Genomic DNA, 17,621 nt, shown 5'->3' with positions numbered 1-17,621 from the left:
TTTTCTTTTTTTTAAAAAAAAAATGAGATTTAGGTTTTCTCAAAACCCATCCTATGGCTCACTATCTATGAAAAATGTGTTATCCAAACAACTGTAGAAAATGCAGTAACATTCAACAAGAGATTTAGATTGCTTTTAGTAAGTTTCAATAGAAAAGTTCTGGTATTCCACTATTCCAGTAACAGGGAATAGCGGAGTGCACATACAAATATGTGAAGTGCAAAACCTTACAAATATGTGGAGTGCAAATAAGTTGGATCTCCCTATTTAACTGTAGAAAACCGTACAAATATGTGTAGTGCAAAACCTTATATTTTGTATTATTTGTACTCCTTCCAAACTCAGACTAAATATCACATTAAAAACTTGTTTTTTTTTTTTCAAATTATCATTTTGATCCACCATTCCAGCAGGTTTTCAGCCCTTTATTTGGCCTTATATTCTCTTCCCCTTCAATAATGATAAGGCAGAATGGGCCGACTTGAGAGACAATTCTTCTGATGGGTTTAACTCCCCAAGGCCCAAACCATTTTGACTTTTCTAGTTGTGGTTTTGATGGGCTAGGATCAGCTACTCACAATTACTTCCCACATTCCTATAGACAGAACATTACAGTTGTGCATTGTTCTCAATACAACGGTGGTATTCTGTGAATAGGGAATGTGGAAACATTTTGTGAGTAGCAGATCCAAAGTATGTTGGGATATGAATGTCCAGAACCTGGTTTGCTATTTCCTACAAAGCATTTCTCTAATTTTATTTGAATTTGGATCTCCTACCAACAAATTCTTCTAACATCTTTGATGAATCAATTTTTGGTGAAGTACTAATTTTTCGTGCTAAGTATCTTATCATTTGGTCTGCTTCCAAGTGGCCGATGACTCAGAGGCCAAAGTGGAGAACTTTTGCTGGATGAGGACCTGGATGCCGGGTTGGCCAGGCCGAGCTGGGGGCAGATTGGGTGCCGAGCTGGGTAGGTTAGACGCCGAACTGGTCCTACCTGGGCAGGTTAGGTGCCAAACTGACTGGGCCGAGCTGCCTATTAGGTGCCGAGCTGCCTGGTGGCGAGTTGGATTGATTGTTGAGCTTCATAGTTCTTTAGAGACCTGCAAGGAACCAATGTCAGAGGACCCAGGGTGGCTAACCCGGCGAGGTCCCTCCGATGCTTAAATCAATACTCTCATAGTAGATTGTGAGCTAAAAATCACAAAGTATGAGAGCTAGAATATGCTTACTTTCCCCCCTATGCCATTGGGGTTGGTGCCTTTATATAGGCATAATTTGGCGTAAGATTCACGCACTGCATCCGAGATTTCCAAGAAGTCGTCTAAGTGGTCCGAGATTCCCTGAGACAACCGCCATGCACGTTGACCACCCTCTAGATTGTTCGGCACATGGGCCAACTTTCAAGGATCGTGGGAGTGTTAGGATATGCACGCCGAATTTGCCGGCGAGCACGTCTCGCAGGTCGCTAAGTCGGTGCCTATGCCAGGCCGCCAAGTTGGCACCTGTGTCAAGCCACCAGTTTGCGCCTGGGCCAGGCTGCCAGGTCGGCGCCCGTGCCAGGCCACCAGGTGGGACACCATCAACTTAGCTAAGACAAGTTGTTGCCTAAGTGGTTCCGGGTGTCACCTAATTGTTCCGAGATGCCATGTGTCATAATATCATTGGAGGGCCAAATCCACCCTCATCAATCTCTTTTCACATAACGACATGCATTGAAAATATCTCTCATTATTCATAGAAAGATGTTCCAAATACATGGTGGTAGTGTTTTGTGGGTAGAGATATAATCCCTATTCACATGACACGTATGCATTAGGTTGGATGAATTGATCTATCATATATATATATATATATATATATATAAAAGTAGTTGTCTTGTTTTAGTAATGATTATAAAAGTTAAACTTTGAATCTTTAATAAAATGATATTAAATTATATTTTGACTCTTTACTTATATATACGTTTCATGTGTCCTGTCCTGACATTATTATATAGGATGTTTGCCTTGATTTTTAAAGTCACCTTACATATTTATCCTTTAGTTGCACGTGTTTACATAAGACATGCACGAGCTGGTTGGCAAGATGGCTCTGCAAAGTAAGTATGCATTAAAGGAATTGGGATCTGCTCTTCACAAAGGCGTTTCACAACGATTTTATAGGCACGTTCCACTGTGCATTGGAACATTTCTCGTAAATAATAATACATAAGTACGGGAGATACTCCTAATGCATGGTGGGATGTGCCTACAAGGTCAGTGTGAGGCGTCATGTGTAAGGAGCAGATCCGGCGTCATGTGCCTATAACTGTCACTACGTGGGTGGCATGCCCTCTATGTATCTTGAGGTCATTAAGTGGCTCGAATGGATCAAGGTGGGCAAACCATGTAGATAGGTCTTTACGAGGTCAGGTAACTCGCCAGCTTGCAGTTTCCGGATTGCATAAGTGATCCGAGGTGGTTGTCGTCCTTCTTGGTCGCTCTTGTCGATCTGCCTTCAAGCGAGGTCGGTTGTACTTGGGCGGCATAAACTGAACTACTAAAGAGCATTCTCCCAAGGTCCTGCCACGTAAGATGTCAAGGTGATTTTAAGTGGCTCTGGATGTCCATGTGGCAATGAATGATTGGTGTGTCATTTTTACCCTCATCAAACTTCATTAGGTTAGGGATGGAGATTGTTTTGGTGGGGCATAGAATTAATTAAATTTATTTTTCAAAAATCTTGTTAATTAAAAAAAATTCAAGGGTTTGGGTCCCTATGGAGAATTTGCCTCTGTTGGGAATTGAAAATTGAGGACAATTTTTATCTTTGATGGAAATCGGGGTCAAAGACAAGGATTCATCTCTAAATCAGGATCTGAGCCCCAAACCCACCTGATGCCTTTTTTAGTTGCCATGATCATTGTTTTAAAAGGCTTAAGTCTTTAGGTGTGAGACATATGCCTTGATGCGAGGCTTAAGCTTTGTTAGAATGAGGTGTAAAAATGTGTAAGCCTCAAATATCAACAGTTAATTAGTGATTTAATGCAAAAAATTATGTATTATCTAATCTAAAATATGTAGGAAAAACATTTCATGGACCAAATAAAAAAGTAAAAATGGAAAACTAATAAGGCAAATCAAATTATGTTAGTTTTTCATAGTGTTTTAAGATAGGTCAACACAAAAAAAAGACTAATCAAATTCTTAATTTCTTTTGAATAAATCAAGTGAAAACTTTCTTATTATTCTAAATATAATGTCCAAATCAACTAAGTTATTTCCTTTCCTCTAAATTATTTTTTTATATGAAATATAAAATGTTTATAATTATTATTTTATTTAATACTTAAATGCCAAAACTTATTACACCATGCACCATTAATAAGTTCCCCTTAACCCATTTTTCCCCAAATTATTAGTTGCAAGATTCGATTCCGCGTCAACAGCCTAACACACCAACGATTAAGCCTTCGGGTGGGCAGTAGGCCCCCAACTACGCCTTAAAGCGATGAGGCCCATGATGCCATCCCTGTATCACTCTGTATGTCGTTGGTCCGAGAGGGAGCTCGGTCGTAATTTTCTTTAGGAAAGAGGGGCTTTTTCGATAATTAACCAAAGCACCCTCTCTCGATTGTCGAGGCTCGAGAGCTTGAGTATCTAGAATGTTTAGACAAATAAAACGGATGGTTCCCTCGTCATCTGCGTGGTGTGACTGTGTGTGTGTGTGGAGTGAGAGATTGAGAGGTAGAGAGGAAGGGTCGAGGGTTTTAGTTGTTAGTTCAGGAAGAAGAAAACGATGCCTTGCCTGAACTTGTCCACCAACATAAGCCTGGATGGGGTCGACACTTCCTCCATTCTTTCTGAGGCCACTAAGTCCGTCGCTAAGATCATCGGAAAACCAGAGGCCGTAAGTCTCTCCCTCTCTTTCTCTAATTTTTCTATCTATTTTTTCTTTTTCCTTTCGGTTTTCATGTATTATGCAAATCCTGAAATGTCAATATTATCCTCTATTTTAATGTAAGTTTCCTTCTATATATTTTGGAATTCTTGAAAATTTGTTATTAAGGAATGGATTTTTTTAATTAGTATTATGCGCATGTAAATTGTGAAAGCACCTCTTATCTCTCTCTTATCGGGACGTACCTGCCATTAAATGATTGTTTTTTGCGCAATGCCCATATATAATTCAGTAGATTGGGCTGAGATGCCTGCTGTTCTTCTGGAGGCAATGCGCCTTATATTTGAGGTTAAACGATTGCATTAGCTCAGGACTTGGAATTTTTTACCGGTTCTCACTTTGAGAGAAAGAGGTATTTGTGCCTGGATTAGGAGCTTAATGCATTAAAAAATAAAAACTGAGTATTGGTAATCTGGTAAACTATATGGTTGTTTGTGGTTGGTGGAGTAGTCAAGTGTCTGGTATCCTCGATCATAAAATAACCAAATGTCTCGGTAAATCTGGGCAATAGCTCATAAATTCACATTTAAAATAAGAAAGAAGCGCCCAAGTTAATTGAGGCATATGGTTGGAGGTATTTCTCCTTTCAATCCATTGTCATTTCGCTCTTGGTTTTGTTTTAATTTTTCTTTCTTTTGGTAGCTCTTCCCCCAGACCACAACAATTCAATCCAATGATTTTATTGCATTTTAATTTACAATTGTATCATCAATTGTATAATTAAGCTCAGTTTGGAAAGATTACAAATACAGATATGCACAGGGCAAATACATACAAAATACAAGGTTTTGTACTCTACATATTTGTACTTGTACTCCTTCCAAACTGAGCTTAAGGGAAAACACAAATCATAAAAGAACACATGATGCTATTACCTTGATCCTCTATACCTTGCTGCTAGGTGTTACTTGGTCATTCCTGAACAACCACCTTGGCTGCATAGCCCACCCAGGGGGCAGGGCATGACCTGGCCGGTGGAAGCATAAATACTCCTAGGTATTTCGTAGGCATCACTTGGCTTATTTATTAGTGGAGATGAGATGACATATAAGCTCAGTTTTTAGTTTTGTGGTATCATAACACTGACTTCACTACCAAGGGAGGTTGGCATCTAAATGCTGAATCTGAAGCAGCAGTTATTCTCATTTGCCTCGTGTTTGCATGACTGACAGATGATGTTGTGAAAGTATAATTTGACTTGGCTAACAGTCTACCTTGCATTATCTATGTTGGCATTTTCAAAATTTTGTTTGTAACTGTGATATGTGTATATGCTTGTTTGAATGTTTGTGGGCATGCACTTTTGTTTGCTTGTAATGCTATCTTAATTTACCTGAGTCAAAGTTCCACTAAGTTTGTATTATTTCATTACAGTATGTGATGATCATCTTGAAGGGATCAGTACCCATGTCGTTTGGTGGGACTGAGCAACCAACAGCTTATGGTGAGCTGGTATCTATTGGGGGCCTAAATCCTGAAGTAAACAAGAAACTGAGTGCTGCAATTGCGACAATCCTTGAAACTAAGTTGTCCGTTCCTAAGTCACGATTTTTCCTCAAATTCTATGACACTAAGGCAAGTTATTGAATTTATTTACTTTTCCCACCATTGGGTCATCATAGACCATCTTTTGTTCTCATTGCATTTTTCCTGTTTGTTTAGGCCCATCAAAGTCAAGAATATGCACAGTGTTTGCATGCTTTACATTAGCATTAGATAATGTAAATAGCCTTTTACTGTTTGAAACCATGAATGGAATTTTTATCAGCTTTCACAAGTTTCTAGGCACCCCCTCAAATGATCATTTCCTTCTAACATTAGAACTTTTATCGGGTACCATTCCATTCCATTTTGTGCTACCATAAAGCTTTAGTGATACTCTCTATTACTTTCTATTGTGCAGGGTTCTGACTTTGGATGGAATGGATCCACATTCTAAATTCTGTAGAACTTCTGGTGTGTGTTTTCTGAAATCTTTACAGACTAAATGACATTTCTAGAAGCAACTCTATAGCAATCCATTAATCTGGTATCATAATTGTTGTGGAGAAGCAACAAATGATATTATGGTATCTTTTGTAATGAACACGTCGAGTTGCAGGGAATTGTAGAACCTAATAGTGCCAGTAACATCTTTTAATTCATCCTTTTTTTCATTTTTAAGTATTGGTTATATTGCTGCCTCATATAGGTAATCCTGAATTTTGTTTCCATAAGGACACCTGTAGGACAAAACATAAGATGACTCAACTCTTTTAACATATGTAGATTTTAAATATTATTCCCTTACACATGCTTTATGCAACCTTCCGCGAAGAAAATTGTTAGAAACAAAAGCATTAAAAGAATGAAACTATTTTCCCTAGTCTTTGGTGGCTGCTTTTGTTGTGCGGGTAGCCACAGTTATAGTCTTCCTTACTTTGTGGCATTAGAGGTCATGGACGGTAGGGCTAGATTTTGTGTACCCTGACTTTTACTGCCACCCCTGGTCTCACCTGTTACCATGAATGAACTGGGTTGGCAAGAGAAACCCTTCTTATAAAAAAATTCAGTTTGTGTGATATACTATGTAAACATCTGTCATCTGTGTCCAAGCCTAAGCTACTCTGTTTTCACTCCCTTCGTGGTATATTCATTATTATCAATCCCGGTTAAAGAAAGCGCCGACCAGATATGTTGTTTCCTAGCTTTGTGCAGCTTTCTCTTGAAGTTGAAGATGAGGGATATCTGGTCACTTGCTGGCGCGATTGGAGGGCTTTGCATGGAGTGGCATTTGCTCGTATTTACGCGCCTAGGCAAGTATAAAATCCACAAGCTGGTTATTTTGCTTCAGATAAAATTACCTAACTAGTCCTCTCAACTAATCACACTCACATATGAGTGATTCCCATTCCCTTGCACATATTTGCACCAATTTTTTATGTTTTACTTGGTTAAACTTAAACTCAGGTGAGAAAGAGTTTACCTTGTTGTTGGGCTCAGTGAGTCATGTTATTAGATGCATATACAGGGCTCATTTGAAGGTGTTTTGTCAATTGTTTGTCGCACGGAAGAATCTGTGCTCGAAACGGGCCAATTTTTCTTTTTTATTTTGATGACTAGAACCGGGGGCCAATTCTAAACTAAAGAGCAAGTCTATTAGCACTTGGATGTAATTGTAATTTTTGGTGTCATTTTCCATGATTGTATGAGATCGTGATGGGGTTTTGATCTTTTTCATGTTCATGTGTTACCCCAACCGCTAGTGGTGTTGGGCTAGGGGCTAGGGCTATGCAATCGCCCAAACATTAAAATGACAGAAGGAGCCGAGTGGAGAAGAAATTTCAGAAAAGCTACGTTACAGGCAACATTATTTCTACCAATATTTGTATATATACTACAATAATATAGTGTCAGGGCTGGGCAGGATTATTTATGGCTTTAGATTAGATAGGAAGATGGTGGAGGATCTCTCTAAACTCCAATTTCCTAGTTTCACTATAAAATGTCCTGTATTTATTTGGCCAATAAGTTAACCATATAGACCCTTTAATCTCCCATTCCAAGGTCTTCCCTATGGCCCTTCTATCCAACTTCCACCTCACGCTCTCTCCATACTCATCCCCTGCAAAAACCACTCCTCCTTGCCTGGTAAAAGGCCGATTGGCGTTGGAATACCGGTCCTTGAACCAAGCCCTGGGCTGCACCAATTCCAACAGTGAAGGCTTTTTAGACGAAACTTCTCGTCCGTCTATGCTGCCATGGAGGAACCAATTCAAATTTGCACTGCTTCCATGCACAGATTGCTCAAATTTCCATGGCTTCAAGCTCAATGTCACAGTCTCTGCGGCCGAAACTTTTAGTCCCAGGTAAGAGTTCGGGGGATCAAATCCAGCTTCAATTGTCTTCTCTAGGCCAATCTCTCGTGTTGGGTTATCTGATGATTTGCTCACCGTTACGGATAATACATGGGGTTGGAAAGTTGGGGTGAGTTGCAAGGATACCCGCGAAGGAAAATATTTTTCAGCTGCTCCAGCTCCTCTCTCCGCCATTAGGGTCTCAGGCACCAGCTGGATCACATCGCATCTGTTAAAATTAAAAGCCAAAAACAACATTAGAAAAATCAAACACCCACCCGCACCCGGACTCCATATGATTTGATCAGACTTCTCTTCAGCTCATCTCATGCACACAACTCCATAGGTACTAACTAACCTTATGTTATCGACGCTCACCATCACGTCAACCCACTTTTCTCGAGCTATGACCTTGTAACCAAACTGGATCACACCCTCTAGCTGGTGATACTTGAGCGAGAATTGCAACCGTTCATCCGAATTGCTGCTTGAATTTTCTACTTTCATCATGGCAACAACGGGACAATATAATTGGACTTTCCATAGCCCGACTGTTGAGATTGCGTAGGAAAACAAGGGCGACGGTGTCCTGAGTGTGTGACGGGGCTCCTTCAGCTCTATGATCCAATTAGTTATGGCAAGGTTTAGTGATCGCATCCATTGCTCTTCTAAGTTGGGGCCTAGGAGCCTCATGAGTAGCTTGGATGCTTCGTTCGACTGTGAGCTGCTCAAGTTATTCCTTAGGGAGTTGAGGCATCCTGATCTGAGATCTCCGGGGGCTTCATAGATGCATATAAGGAAGGTGAGAGAGAGGAAAGCAAGATTGAAGATGTCCTTGAAATTGCCAACGGTTCCTAATGTAGGGATGTTGACAAAGGAGTTGCTCTTGTTGGGGCCATAGCTGAGGAAGGCATTAATGATATTGAAGAACAGATTGAAAACGATCTCCTCGTCTAATGACTCTAGTGTCTTGGTGCTTAGTTTAAATGATTTTGAGGTCCAGAGAGAGACGGGAAGCTTGAAATCCGCAACAATAGAGAAGGAAACAAATGAACCATGAAGGTTTCTGGTTATGGAGAGATGGAGGGATGGTTGGGTTGATCTTGATGAGGAACAGATGCAAATGGAGGTGGAGTTTGATCTCCATTGGGTGATGGGTGGGAGGTTATGAATCCAGGACCATACATCAGGAATGCAGCAAAAAGCCATGGCGTAACTCTGGTGTGGTGTTTAAGCACCTGTTATCGTAAGCTGTAGGGTTAATATTTAAGGACCTGAAAAAGTGAATGAAGAAGTAGTACAGTGAAGATTCTTGAGAGGAAAAACAAGTCAAAAAGATAAGCATGCACATATATAATCTATTGGTTAGTTCCCTGCAAGTAACGTCTGAATGAGTAGTCTCATTAGCCATTAGGTGGGGAGGATCTAAAAGAAACTATCCCATGCCAAAAAGTAATGAAATTCTCTTGTACTGGGGGAGCTTCTATGTTTTGTGCTGACAACACTAGTCCACGTACCAATGAAAACTCTGGGAATAAGACAAGTGGCTAGTTACAAGGGCGAAGGGCCCCACACTCCCTCTTTTTTTCAACCAATCCGTTTGCCCCTTAAACTCAGTTTGGAAGAAGATGTATTTGTTGTACTCCTTCCAAACTGAGCCTTACTCAAAATGCAAAGCCAGACTCCCTTTTACAACAGTACCCGTTGTGATTTGTAAATTGTCACGTGTACTGTTGTAAAATGCTGCAGCTGCAGGTATGGTATTTTGTATTACTGTGAATGACTTTTTTTTTTTTTGTTTGCATCTTTGTCCTGAGTCTGGATAAGTGGATTGGTTGGAAACAAAACTATACACAACCTATCACGAGTATGGATCTCATGTAAGACTCGTTGTATATAGAACATTTGCGCATTCACTCGTGATAGGTTCTTCTCTCTCTCTCTGCTGTGTATGGTTTTGTCTCCGGCCTATCCGGTCCCTATTGTGTTAAGGTTGATATATTTCTAATTCTAAACGCAGAGGTGAGAAAGAACAAATGAAACCTTTCCATACGATTATTATCTGACCGCTACTGCTAATTTGATTTTTGTTATGGAACATGGATCGATTATATTAACAATTAGCTGAATTAATACTTGTCAGTAATTATATGGTTCTCTTTAGGTAAGATAAGGCTGAACCAAGAAAGGGATGAGAAGGGACGATTCTCCACGCACCCAGAAAGAGAACATGAAAATGATGGAGAATTTGACCCATCATCCAGTCGAACTTGATGAGCCCTCCCTCCCCCTGTTTTTTCCATGATTAGGCTGAAAACGCTGGAAACCAAACATCACACGTTTGGGAGGATTTTCATCGAAGTCTGAGTGTTGACCATTTTTATTAATATTTCTGTAGAAGAACCCGCGCCTAACTTAGGTATATATGCTTAACTAAGCCTTAACCTCGAAGTAGTCTAAATCCATTTAATTGGGTGTCGTTTGGCATTTTTTTTAAAGATTTTCCGGTGTATCTGACAGATAAAACATGATATATTAAGATTTTAGTAGTCTGAAGACTATTTGTTTAAGGTGTGTTTTTCTGCACCATGCGGGTTTTGTACGTCTTTTCAGGACATCATTTTTTGGTGACTAAATCTTTTTCTAACCAAACAGAAAAAGACCAAGACACCAAACAGACCTTACTTAGCAAGGATCTCTTAAAGTTGAAGCATACTCCACCCATCCTTGCTACCATCACCTTGAGTTTGACAGTGTAAAACGTCAAACCTCTTTGAAGTTTTCAGCACATAGTAGCTCTTAACTGTTAACTGGGGCACAACGATTCACGTTTTAAATATTCAATTGGATTCGAGCTTCAAGCATTTCTTTCCGTTTTTCCTCTTTATCTCCAATAGAATCGGATGGTTCAATGTTATGACTGCAATTTAAATAAGGTAATTTGGAAAATGTTGAATATAACCTACCTATCATGGGGATCGTGGTGTCAATTGGATTCGATTTGGTCCAATCCGATCCCAGTCTGATGTAAATTCATTATAAATGGACAAGGTTTAATCCAATGCAATAAATGTTTTGGACCAATTTGGACTGGTCCAATTCAATGTTTGGACCGTTCAATTTATTTAAATTCATTTTGATTTAGATTGATTTCAACTTAAGCCCGGTCTCTCTCTCTCTCTCTCTCTCTCTCTCTCTCTCTATATATATATATATATCTGTGTGTGTGTGTGTTTAGATTGGTTTCAACTTAAGACCGTTCAATTTATTTAGATTGGTTTCAATGGACCAGATATTGGCTTAATCCAACCCAATCCAATATAAATTTGTTACGAACATACCAGGTCCAATCCAATCTAATAAATATTTTGCACTGGATTAATCCAATCTAAAATGTCTTGTTGGTCAGTCCAATCCATCCAAATTGATTTTGGACTGGATGGGGTCTAATCCAAAATCAGTCCATTGACACCCTTAACCCTAATCCCATGTCAATGGGAAAGTGGGAGAGGAGACGAAAAACTCCAATGATTGGCCCTGAATAACACTCAAAGAATCGGATTCCATGCTTAAAAGCTTGCATGGGACAACCAATTATATTGACGAAAAGAGCTTGACCTTGGGTAAGCTTTGTTGAGTGGCATCTATATAACCGAGAACAGATTGGCGCCCCACAGCGCCTCCCACCTAGACCTGTTCATGGGCCAGGCCGGGCTGGGCCGGGCTTTTACTCTTTATTAATGGAAATATGTTAGGCCCGAGCTCGAGCCCGACCCTGATAAAAAGCCCGAAGCCCGAGCCCGAGCTAATAAAAAAATAGAATTTTCCCTATTCAATAATCAATATAAATTAGAATTTATTTACATTAAAAAAAGAATATAAATTCAAAATTTATTTACATTAAAAAAAGAATATAAAGAAGGGAAAAAGGATGTGGAGAAGAAGGGTTCGATTGGAAAAATAAGGGAAAGAGGTGAAAAAAAGAGGGGTATTCAACTAGGGTTTTTAGGTTTAATTATAGGTCGGGCCGGGCCGGGCTATTTTGGCAAATCCCGACCCAGCTCGAATTTATTGCGGGCCGGGCTTTTTGGCCCGAGGTTCAAGCCCATCCGAGGGCCGGGCCGGCCCATGAACAGGTCTACTCCCACTCGCATATTAGGAACATCTCCTCTTGATAGGTATGCATGCAAATATTTGGGTATATAGTATTTGGATTTAATTTTTATGACCTACATGAAAACCAAAATTAGTGTTGATTAATATGATATTAGTGTAATGATGCTTCATATAGTACTAGTGCAAGGGCATTTTCTAACATTGTAATCAAATTTAAGTTTGATAAACCCCAAAATCAAGACAATTATTTACTTTATGTAGTATAGATATAACATTAGTTTCAATTCTCACAAGACCATGCTCATACTGTTCTCACAGCTTTTTACAGCCGGGCATTAGGAACATCTCCGTACTTGTATGCTTTTCTTCATGGGAGATATTCCCAGTGCAAGGCTATAATGAGACTATGTGAATAGTGTGAACATGGTCTTGTGAGAACTGAACCCAATTATATAGATAGATATACAAGTGTCCTAATATTTGGGGGTCGTACATTGTAGTGATGGATATTGGGTACAAGTTCGTAACTCACAATTTCATAGGCTATGTTTGGGTACAAGATTGTTAAATTTTTCTATATTTTCCTTTAAACCAAACACAGCCATAGATACGGCTAAAATTATGAACCAAATTCAACTTTAAGTTGGGTTTAGGATTAAGGCCTTTGGACAATAACATGTGCACATATTTCTATATGTGAATATTATATAAACGGGTGAATCTAATTACCAAAACAAAACAAAAAAAAAGTAAAATCTATATATGAACCACTGATCAATACCATCTAATTGCTTACCAGTTTCATGATACCAGTAGATTGGTTACGAGTTTTCCAAAATCATAGTTGTGTTTTATATATGTAATTATGTTGAAACTCGTTCACCTTACTGATTAATTCTTTGACTCAAAAAGAATAATAAAGGTGCAAATTGAATATTTGACTCAAAAAGAATATATCCTGCATCAGGTTTGGACTAAACGAAATTTGGCCAACCCCAGCTGAATCAGGGGTAAGGGTTAGGGTTGGGGTTCAACGATTCTAGTTGGGCATGGGAGCCCGATTTGTATTACAAATTTGAATGTTGCTAACTGAGAAGTAACTTTGTGGGAATCTAGGATTTTCTTTGGGAAAATTATTAAAAAAAAATTACAGTTTTAATTCTCTCTATGCCATTTAAGGATATTGTAGTAAAACCTTTGTACTAAATTTCCTTTTTTCAAAAGTTACAAGTTACAACCACTATGTCTCAAATCAATTACCAAGAAAAACTGCTTTTAGAAAAAACAAAAATAATAAAAATAATACGAACCTTCATTTTTCTTGAATCCGTTTTCTATTCTCAATATTTTAATAATAAAAACTAAAAAAATTATTTCTTCATGCCTTTTTTATACTCTTTTGCTTCACATAATAATTAATTCTAAAAATATATTTACTATATAATGGCGATACTTGCTTTGGGCGGATGGCAATTTTCCTCATCCTCGACCGGTACCTGGGCTCCCTGACCCGGCAGGGCTGGATATGGAGAGTGTTTTGGCGAGGTCGAGGTCAGGGATGGGGCTAACATTGAATCCCCGATCGGGGACAAGGACGGGAGTGGGGATGCAATCCCCGCCCCACCCAAGCCCTGATTAATAGGGTTGTTCATAAGAAGGCCCAACCCAAGTCGATCGGGTTTTCATCAGCACCGGTCAGTTTTGGGTTGTACAAATTCATAAATCGATGGTTCGGGACGGTTTACCCAAACCGACCCAACCTAACTCAAACTGACCAGGTCGATTTTGCTTAACATTGGGTCAGTTTCGGTTTCCATCTCAGGTAATCCGACCAGGTCGGGTCGATTGGAAAAACCTCAATAAACCGACCCAACCCGACCCGTGATCAACCCTACTAATTAATATAATATATATAATATATTATTATATTATATATTATTTGATTAACAAATAACAATTTCAACTAATAATTAATTAAACATTACACAAATTACAAAAAATCAAAAAAGAGTAAAAAAGTAAAAGACTAAAAAGACAAAAACTTAAAACTCTCGAGAGACTCTTCTACTACCACTCAACAAGCGAAGAAGAAAGAACAAATGCAACGGTTGAAAGCTTGAAACTCAAAACTCTAGTATGGTACTGCCCTACTCTTCAGCTCTTCTTCTTCCATTGAGAGACTCTTCTACTACCATTTGACAGACAAAGAAGAAAGAACAGATGCGGCGGCTGAAAGCCTGAAACTCAAAACCCTAGTATGGTAGTGCCCTATTCTTCTTCTTTCGTTGACTTGTTCTTCCTTCTCTCTCTCTCTCACTCAGGTGAGGTAATGCCGCAACTCAAAGCCCGTAATGGTCCTCCCTCTCTCTCAATGCTTTTGATTTATGATTTTTGAAATCTCAAACATATTACAGATCTGAATCTACTCACAAGTCGCAAATCCGGAATCTCTCTCAAGTCGGGGATTCGGGTCTCTTTCCCGTCAGGGTCAGGGACGAAGGGGAATTTCTTTCTCCGACGAGGATCGGGGACGGGGGATGATCTGAAACTCAAAACCCTAGTATGGTAGTGCCCTACTCTTCTTCTTTCGTTGGCATGTTCTTCCTTCTCTCTCTCTCTCTCTCTCAAGTGAGGCAATGCCACAACTCAAAGCCTGTAATGGTCCTCCCTCTCTCTCTCAATGCTTTTGATTTCTGATTTTTGAAATCTCAAACATATTACAGATCTGAATCTACTCACAAGTCGCAAATCCGGAATCTCTCTCAAGTCAGGGATTCGGGTTTCTTTCCCGTCGGGGTCAGAGACAGAGGGGAATTTCTTTCTCCGACGAGGATCGGGGACGGGGGATGATCTGAAACTCAAAACCCTAGTATGGTAGTGCCCTACTCTTCTTCTTTCGTTGACCTGTTCTTCCTTCTCTCTCTCAGGTGAGGCAATGCCGCAACTCAAAGCCCGTAATGGTCCTCCCTCTCTCTCAATGCTTTTGATTTCTGATTTTTGAAATCTCAAACAGATTACAGATCTGAATCTACTCACAAGTCGCAAATCCAGAATCTCTCTCAAATCAGGGATTCGGGTCTCTTTCCCATCGGGGTCAAAGACAGAGGGGAATTTCTTTCTCCGACGAGGATCGGGGACGGGGGTTGATCTGGAGGTCAGGGTCGGGGGTTGGCCTCACAAACCATCATTACGAGTCCAGATGAGCTGGAGACAAAATTGTATACACCGAGCTACCTATCACAGTTGAATACGCCAGTATTCAGTACAGATGGGATTCACAAGAGCGCTGGCGTGTTCACTCGTGATAGGTAGTCCAGCCTGGTGTATATGATTTGTTTCCAGCTATTCCGCTTCCTATCATTATTTATATGAAAAAGTATGCTTTACAGGCCTCGTTTTGTATAAAAGTATAAATAAGGAAAAAGACTTCTCTCTGCCTCTCTTTAAAGACAAATTCCATTTGCTTTTTATCATTATTATTATTATTATGAGAAATCACTACAAATGATCATTAATTGACTATAGACGATAAAAAATAAAATGCCGATATCAGTAATTATTTAATTTTTAATGAAGCTTCTCATCCTGTTCAATTGTTCAATTTCAATTAAGGATGCAAATCTGATGGATTGGGCCAAGTTTAAGCTCAACCCAAGTCTAAACTTAAGAATTGGACTGAAAGCCGGAACCTATAGCGAGCCCAATTCTCTAACTCAAATATAGTCCATACAAAAATTTTATACACTCGGATTGGCTCGAGTCTGGACCGGGCATGAATTAATCAATCAATCCACACTAATATATATATATATATATATAACATTTATACATGCAAATAACTATGTATTTATATATGGATGCATGTATATGACTGGAATACGCTTAGATTCAGACAAGTCCAGGCTAGGTTTTGGCTGTACTTACTTGCCTGAGGGTTCCGAAATTTTGTACTAATGGGCCCGATGATCGAAAATTGAAGCCCAATCCGCGTAATTTTACATGGGCTTGGTCGGGGCTCGAATTCTAAGTTGGAACTGCCCAAATTGAACATGTAGATTCAATCAATCACCCAAAGTCCAAACTACCTACGTCACCGTCTTGCATCCAAGACCTCTTCCAAGTTAAACTTAAAACGTCGTTCCCAAGTCCCAACACGTGGGCTTCCCTTCTGTCAGCGTACCAACTGTCAAAGTCACATTACCGCGTCTATCTTACACATTACATCTCTCTTGTTTGATAAGAAACAAGTTACCGGCTAGTGGCTACCGCTTGATTTCAGAAACTAATCCGTTGTGGCTTCCAAATTCAACACATCTTGGTATCTCGCAGTACATTCTATCAAAACTTAACACCCTTGCTAATTAAAAAAAGTAGAAAAACAAACGCTTCTTTTCCCGCTTTCTTCGCTCGTTCTCTCAGTCGTCGCCCTCCCCACCCCACCTTCATTTCGGTTTCTCTCCGCTAAATATCTCCTGCCTCCAACTCCAGCTGATCCAAATCCTCAACTCCTCTGGAACCGGCGCCGCCTCCGCCCTCCTCCACACTTTTAACCTATATACAGAGATAGATTACAACCCAGATATTCTCCAAGCATGTCGTCTGCTCCTCCACACGCCACTCTCCCCATCTCCAAACCGCAACCTGTTCCTACCGCCACCCAATCTCAGCCGCCTATCGCCACACCTGCCTTCCATGCCTTCATCACCCACATCACCGATTCGGTCCGCCAAGGTTTCTCCCAACGCCGTCCATGGTCGGAGCTCATCGATCGCTCCACCTTCTCCCGTCCCAATTCCCTCGCCGAAGCCACATCACGTCTCCGCAAGAACTCCTCCTACTTCCGGATCAACTACGTCATCCTCCTCGCTGGCGTCCTCGCCCTCTCTCTCCTCTCTCACCCCTTCTCTCTCATCGTCCTTCTCTGCCTCCTCGCTGCTTGGCTCTTCCTCTACCTCTTCCGTCCCTCAGATCCCCCTCTTGTCCTCTTTGGCCGCACTTTCAATGATCGGGAGACCCTTGGCGGTCTGGTTGTGTTGACTGTCATCGTCGTCTTCCTAACCAGCGTCGGATCGCTCCTCATCTCCGCTCTCATGCTCGGCTTAGCGATTGTCTGCGTTCATGGCTCCTTTAAGGTTCCAGATGATTTATTTCTCGATGAACAAGAAACTCCCGCAACTGGATTCCTCTCGTTCATCGGAGGTGCAGCCTCTTCTGCCGCAGCTACCGCCGCACGCCCCGCACCTTCTGTTTCTGTACGCATCTAACCATCCATTACAATCCGATTCAACTTTTCAAGGTTGGTGATGTGAGGGCAACCGACTCCGAGTTGTTCATTGTTCAAATTTCCTCTCATATCATTTATCATACTCCTTTATTAGGTTACAAAACAAATGATTGTTTGCGCCTTTTTTTTTTCTTTCTTTCATCTATAATCACTTATTAAGGCTTTTTGTTTCTTTTATTTTTGTATCTTATTTTTTTCTGTTCTATACTATACTGTAGATCAGATCTGTAACCAACAAATGTAGACATGTTTAAGTAGGTATCAAAATCTATGTAATTTCCGACTGGGTCTTTACACTCCTCAACGTTCTGTAATTCTGTTTACCATTGATTTATTATACAAATAAATAAAGATCATGTTGATGGACACCTTTTGCATGGTTGGGCTTATGAGATTTTGTGAATCTTCCATCTAGTGTCCATTCCAGTCTGAGAGGGAGG

General features: G+C 40.2%; 2 protein-coding genes and 1 pseudogene across 2 annotated transcripts; 2 read left to right on the top strand and 1 right to left on the bottom strand.

Moving 5' to 3' along the window:
- The first annotated feature begins 3,670 nt into the window (after positions 1-3,670).
- Positions 3,671-6,108, top strand: LOC104597256 (uncharacterized). The gene is made up of 3 exons (XM_010258711.3): positions 3,671-3,894; positions 5,320-5,520; positions 5,849-6,108. The coding sequence occupies exons 1-3, from the start codon at positions 3,784-3,786 to the stop codon at positions 5,882-5,884; spliced, it is 348 nt and encodes a 115-aa protein (XP_010257013.1). The 5' UTR covers positions 3,671-3,783; the 3' UTR covers positions 5,885-6,108.
- On the bottom strand, positions 5,909-9,649 carry LOC104597257 (uncharacterized). Its single transcript, XM_010258712.3, has 2 exons — positions 8,140-9,649; positions 5,909-8,010 (listed from the first exon to the last, which is right to left on the bottom strand). Exons 1-2 carry the CDS (start codon positions 8,988-8,990, stop codon positions 7,371-7,373), a joined length of 1,491 nt encoding a protein of 496 aa, XP_010257014.1. The 5' UTR covers positions 8,991-9,649; the 3' UTR covers positions 5,909-7,370.
- A 6,635-nt stretch (positions 9,650-16,284) lies between these two features.
- Positions 16,285-17,558, top strand: LOC104597258 (PRA1 family protein B1 pseudogene; annotated as a pseudogene).
- Positions 17,559-17,621: the final 63 nt, after the last annotated feature.

Source organism: Nelumbo nucifera, chromosome 2 (genome assembly GCF_055504915.1).
Source record: "Nelumbo nucifera cultivar China Antique chromosome 2, China Antique-T2T, whole genome shotgun sequence".
NCBI lineage: Eukaryota > Viridiplantae > Streptophyta > Magnoliopsida > Proteales > Nelumbonaceae > Nelumbo > Nelumbo nucifera.
The sequence above is the reverse complement of the archived record's forward strand: the minus strand, read 5'-3'. Positions and strand labels throughout refer to the sequence as shown.

Excerpts from the sequence above, each read along its gene's own strand:
- LOC104597256 (XM_010258711.3), top strand. The coding sequence starts at position 3,784 with ATGCCTTGCCTGAACTTGTCCACCAACATAAGCCTGGATGGGGTCGAC. Across the intron at positions 3,895-5,319 it reads TCATCGGAAAACCAGAGGCC|TATGTGATGATCATCTTGAA; the intron begins GTAAGTCTCTCC and ends ATTTCATTACAG. Across the intron at positions 5,521-5,848 it reads TCAAATTCTATGACACTAAG|GGTTCTGACTTTGGATGGAA; the intron begins GCAAGTTATTGA and ends TCTATTGTGCAG.
- LOC104597257 (XM_010258712.3), bottom strand. The coding sequence starts at position 8,990 with ATGGCTTTTTGCTGCATTCCTGATGTATGGTCCTGGATTCATAACCTC. Across the intron at positions 8,011-8,139 it reads GTGAGCGTCGATAACATAAG|ATGCGATGTGATCCAGCTGG; the intron begins GTTAGTTAGTAC and ends TAATTTTAACAG.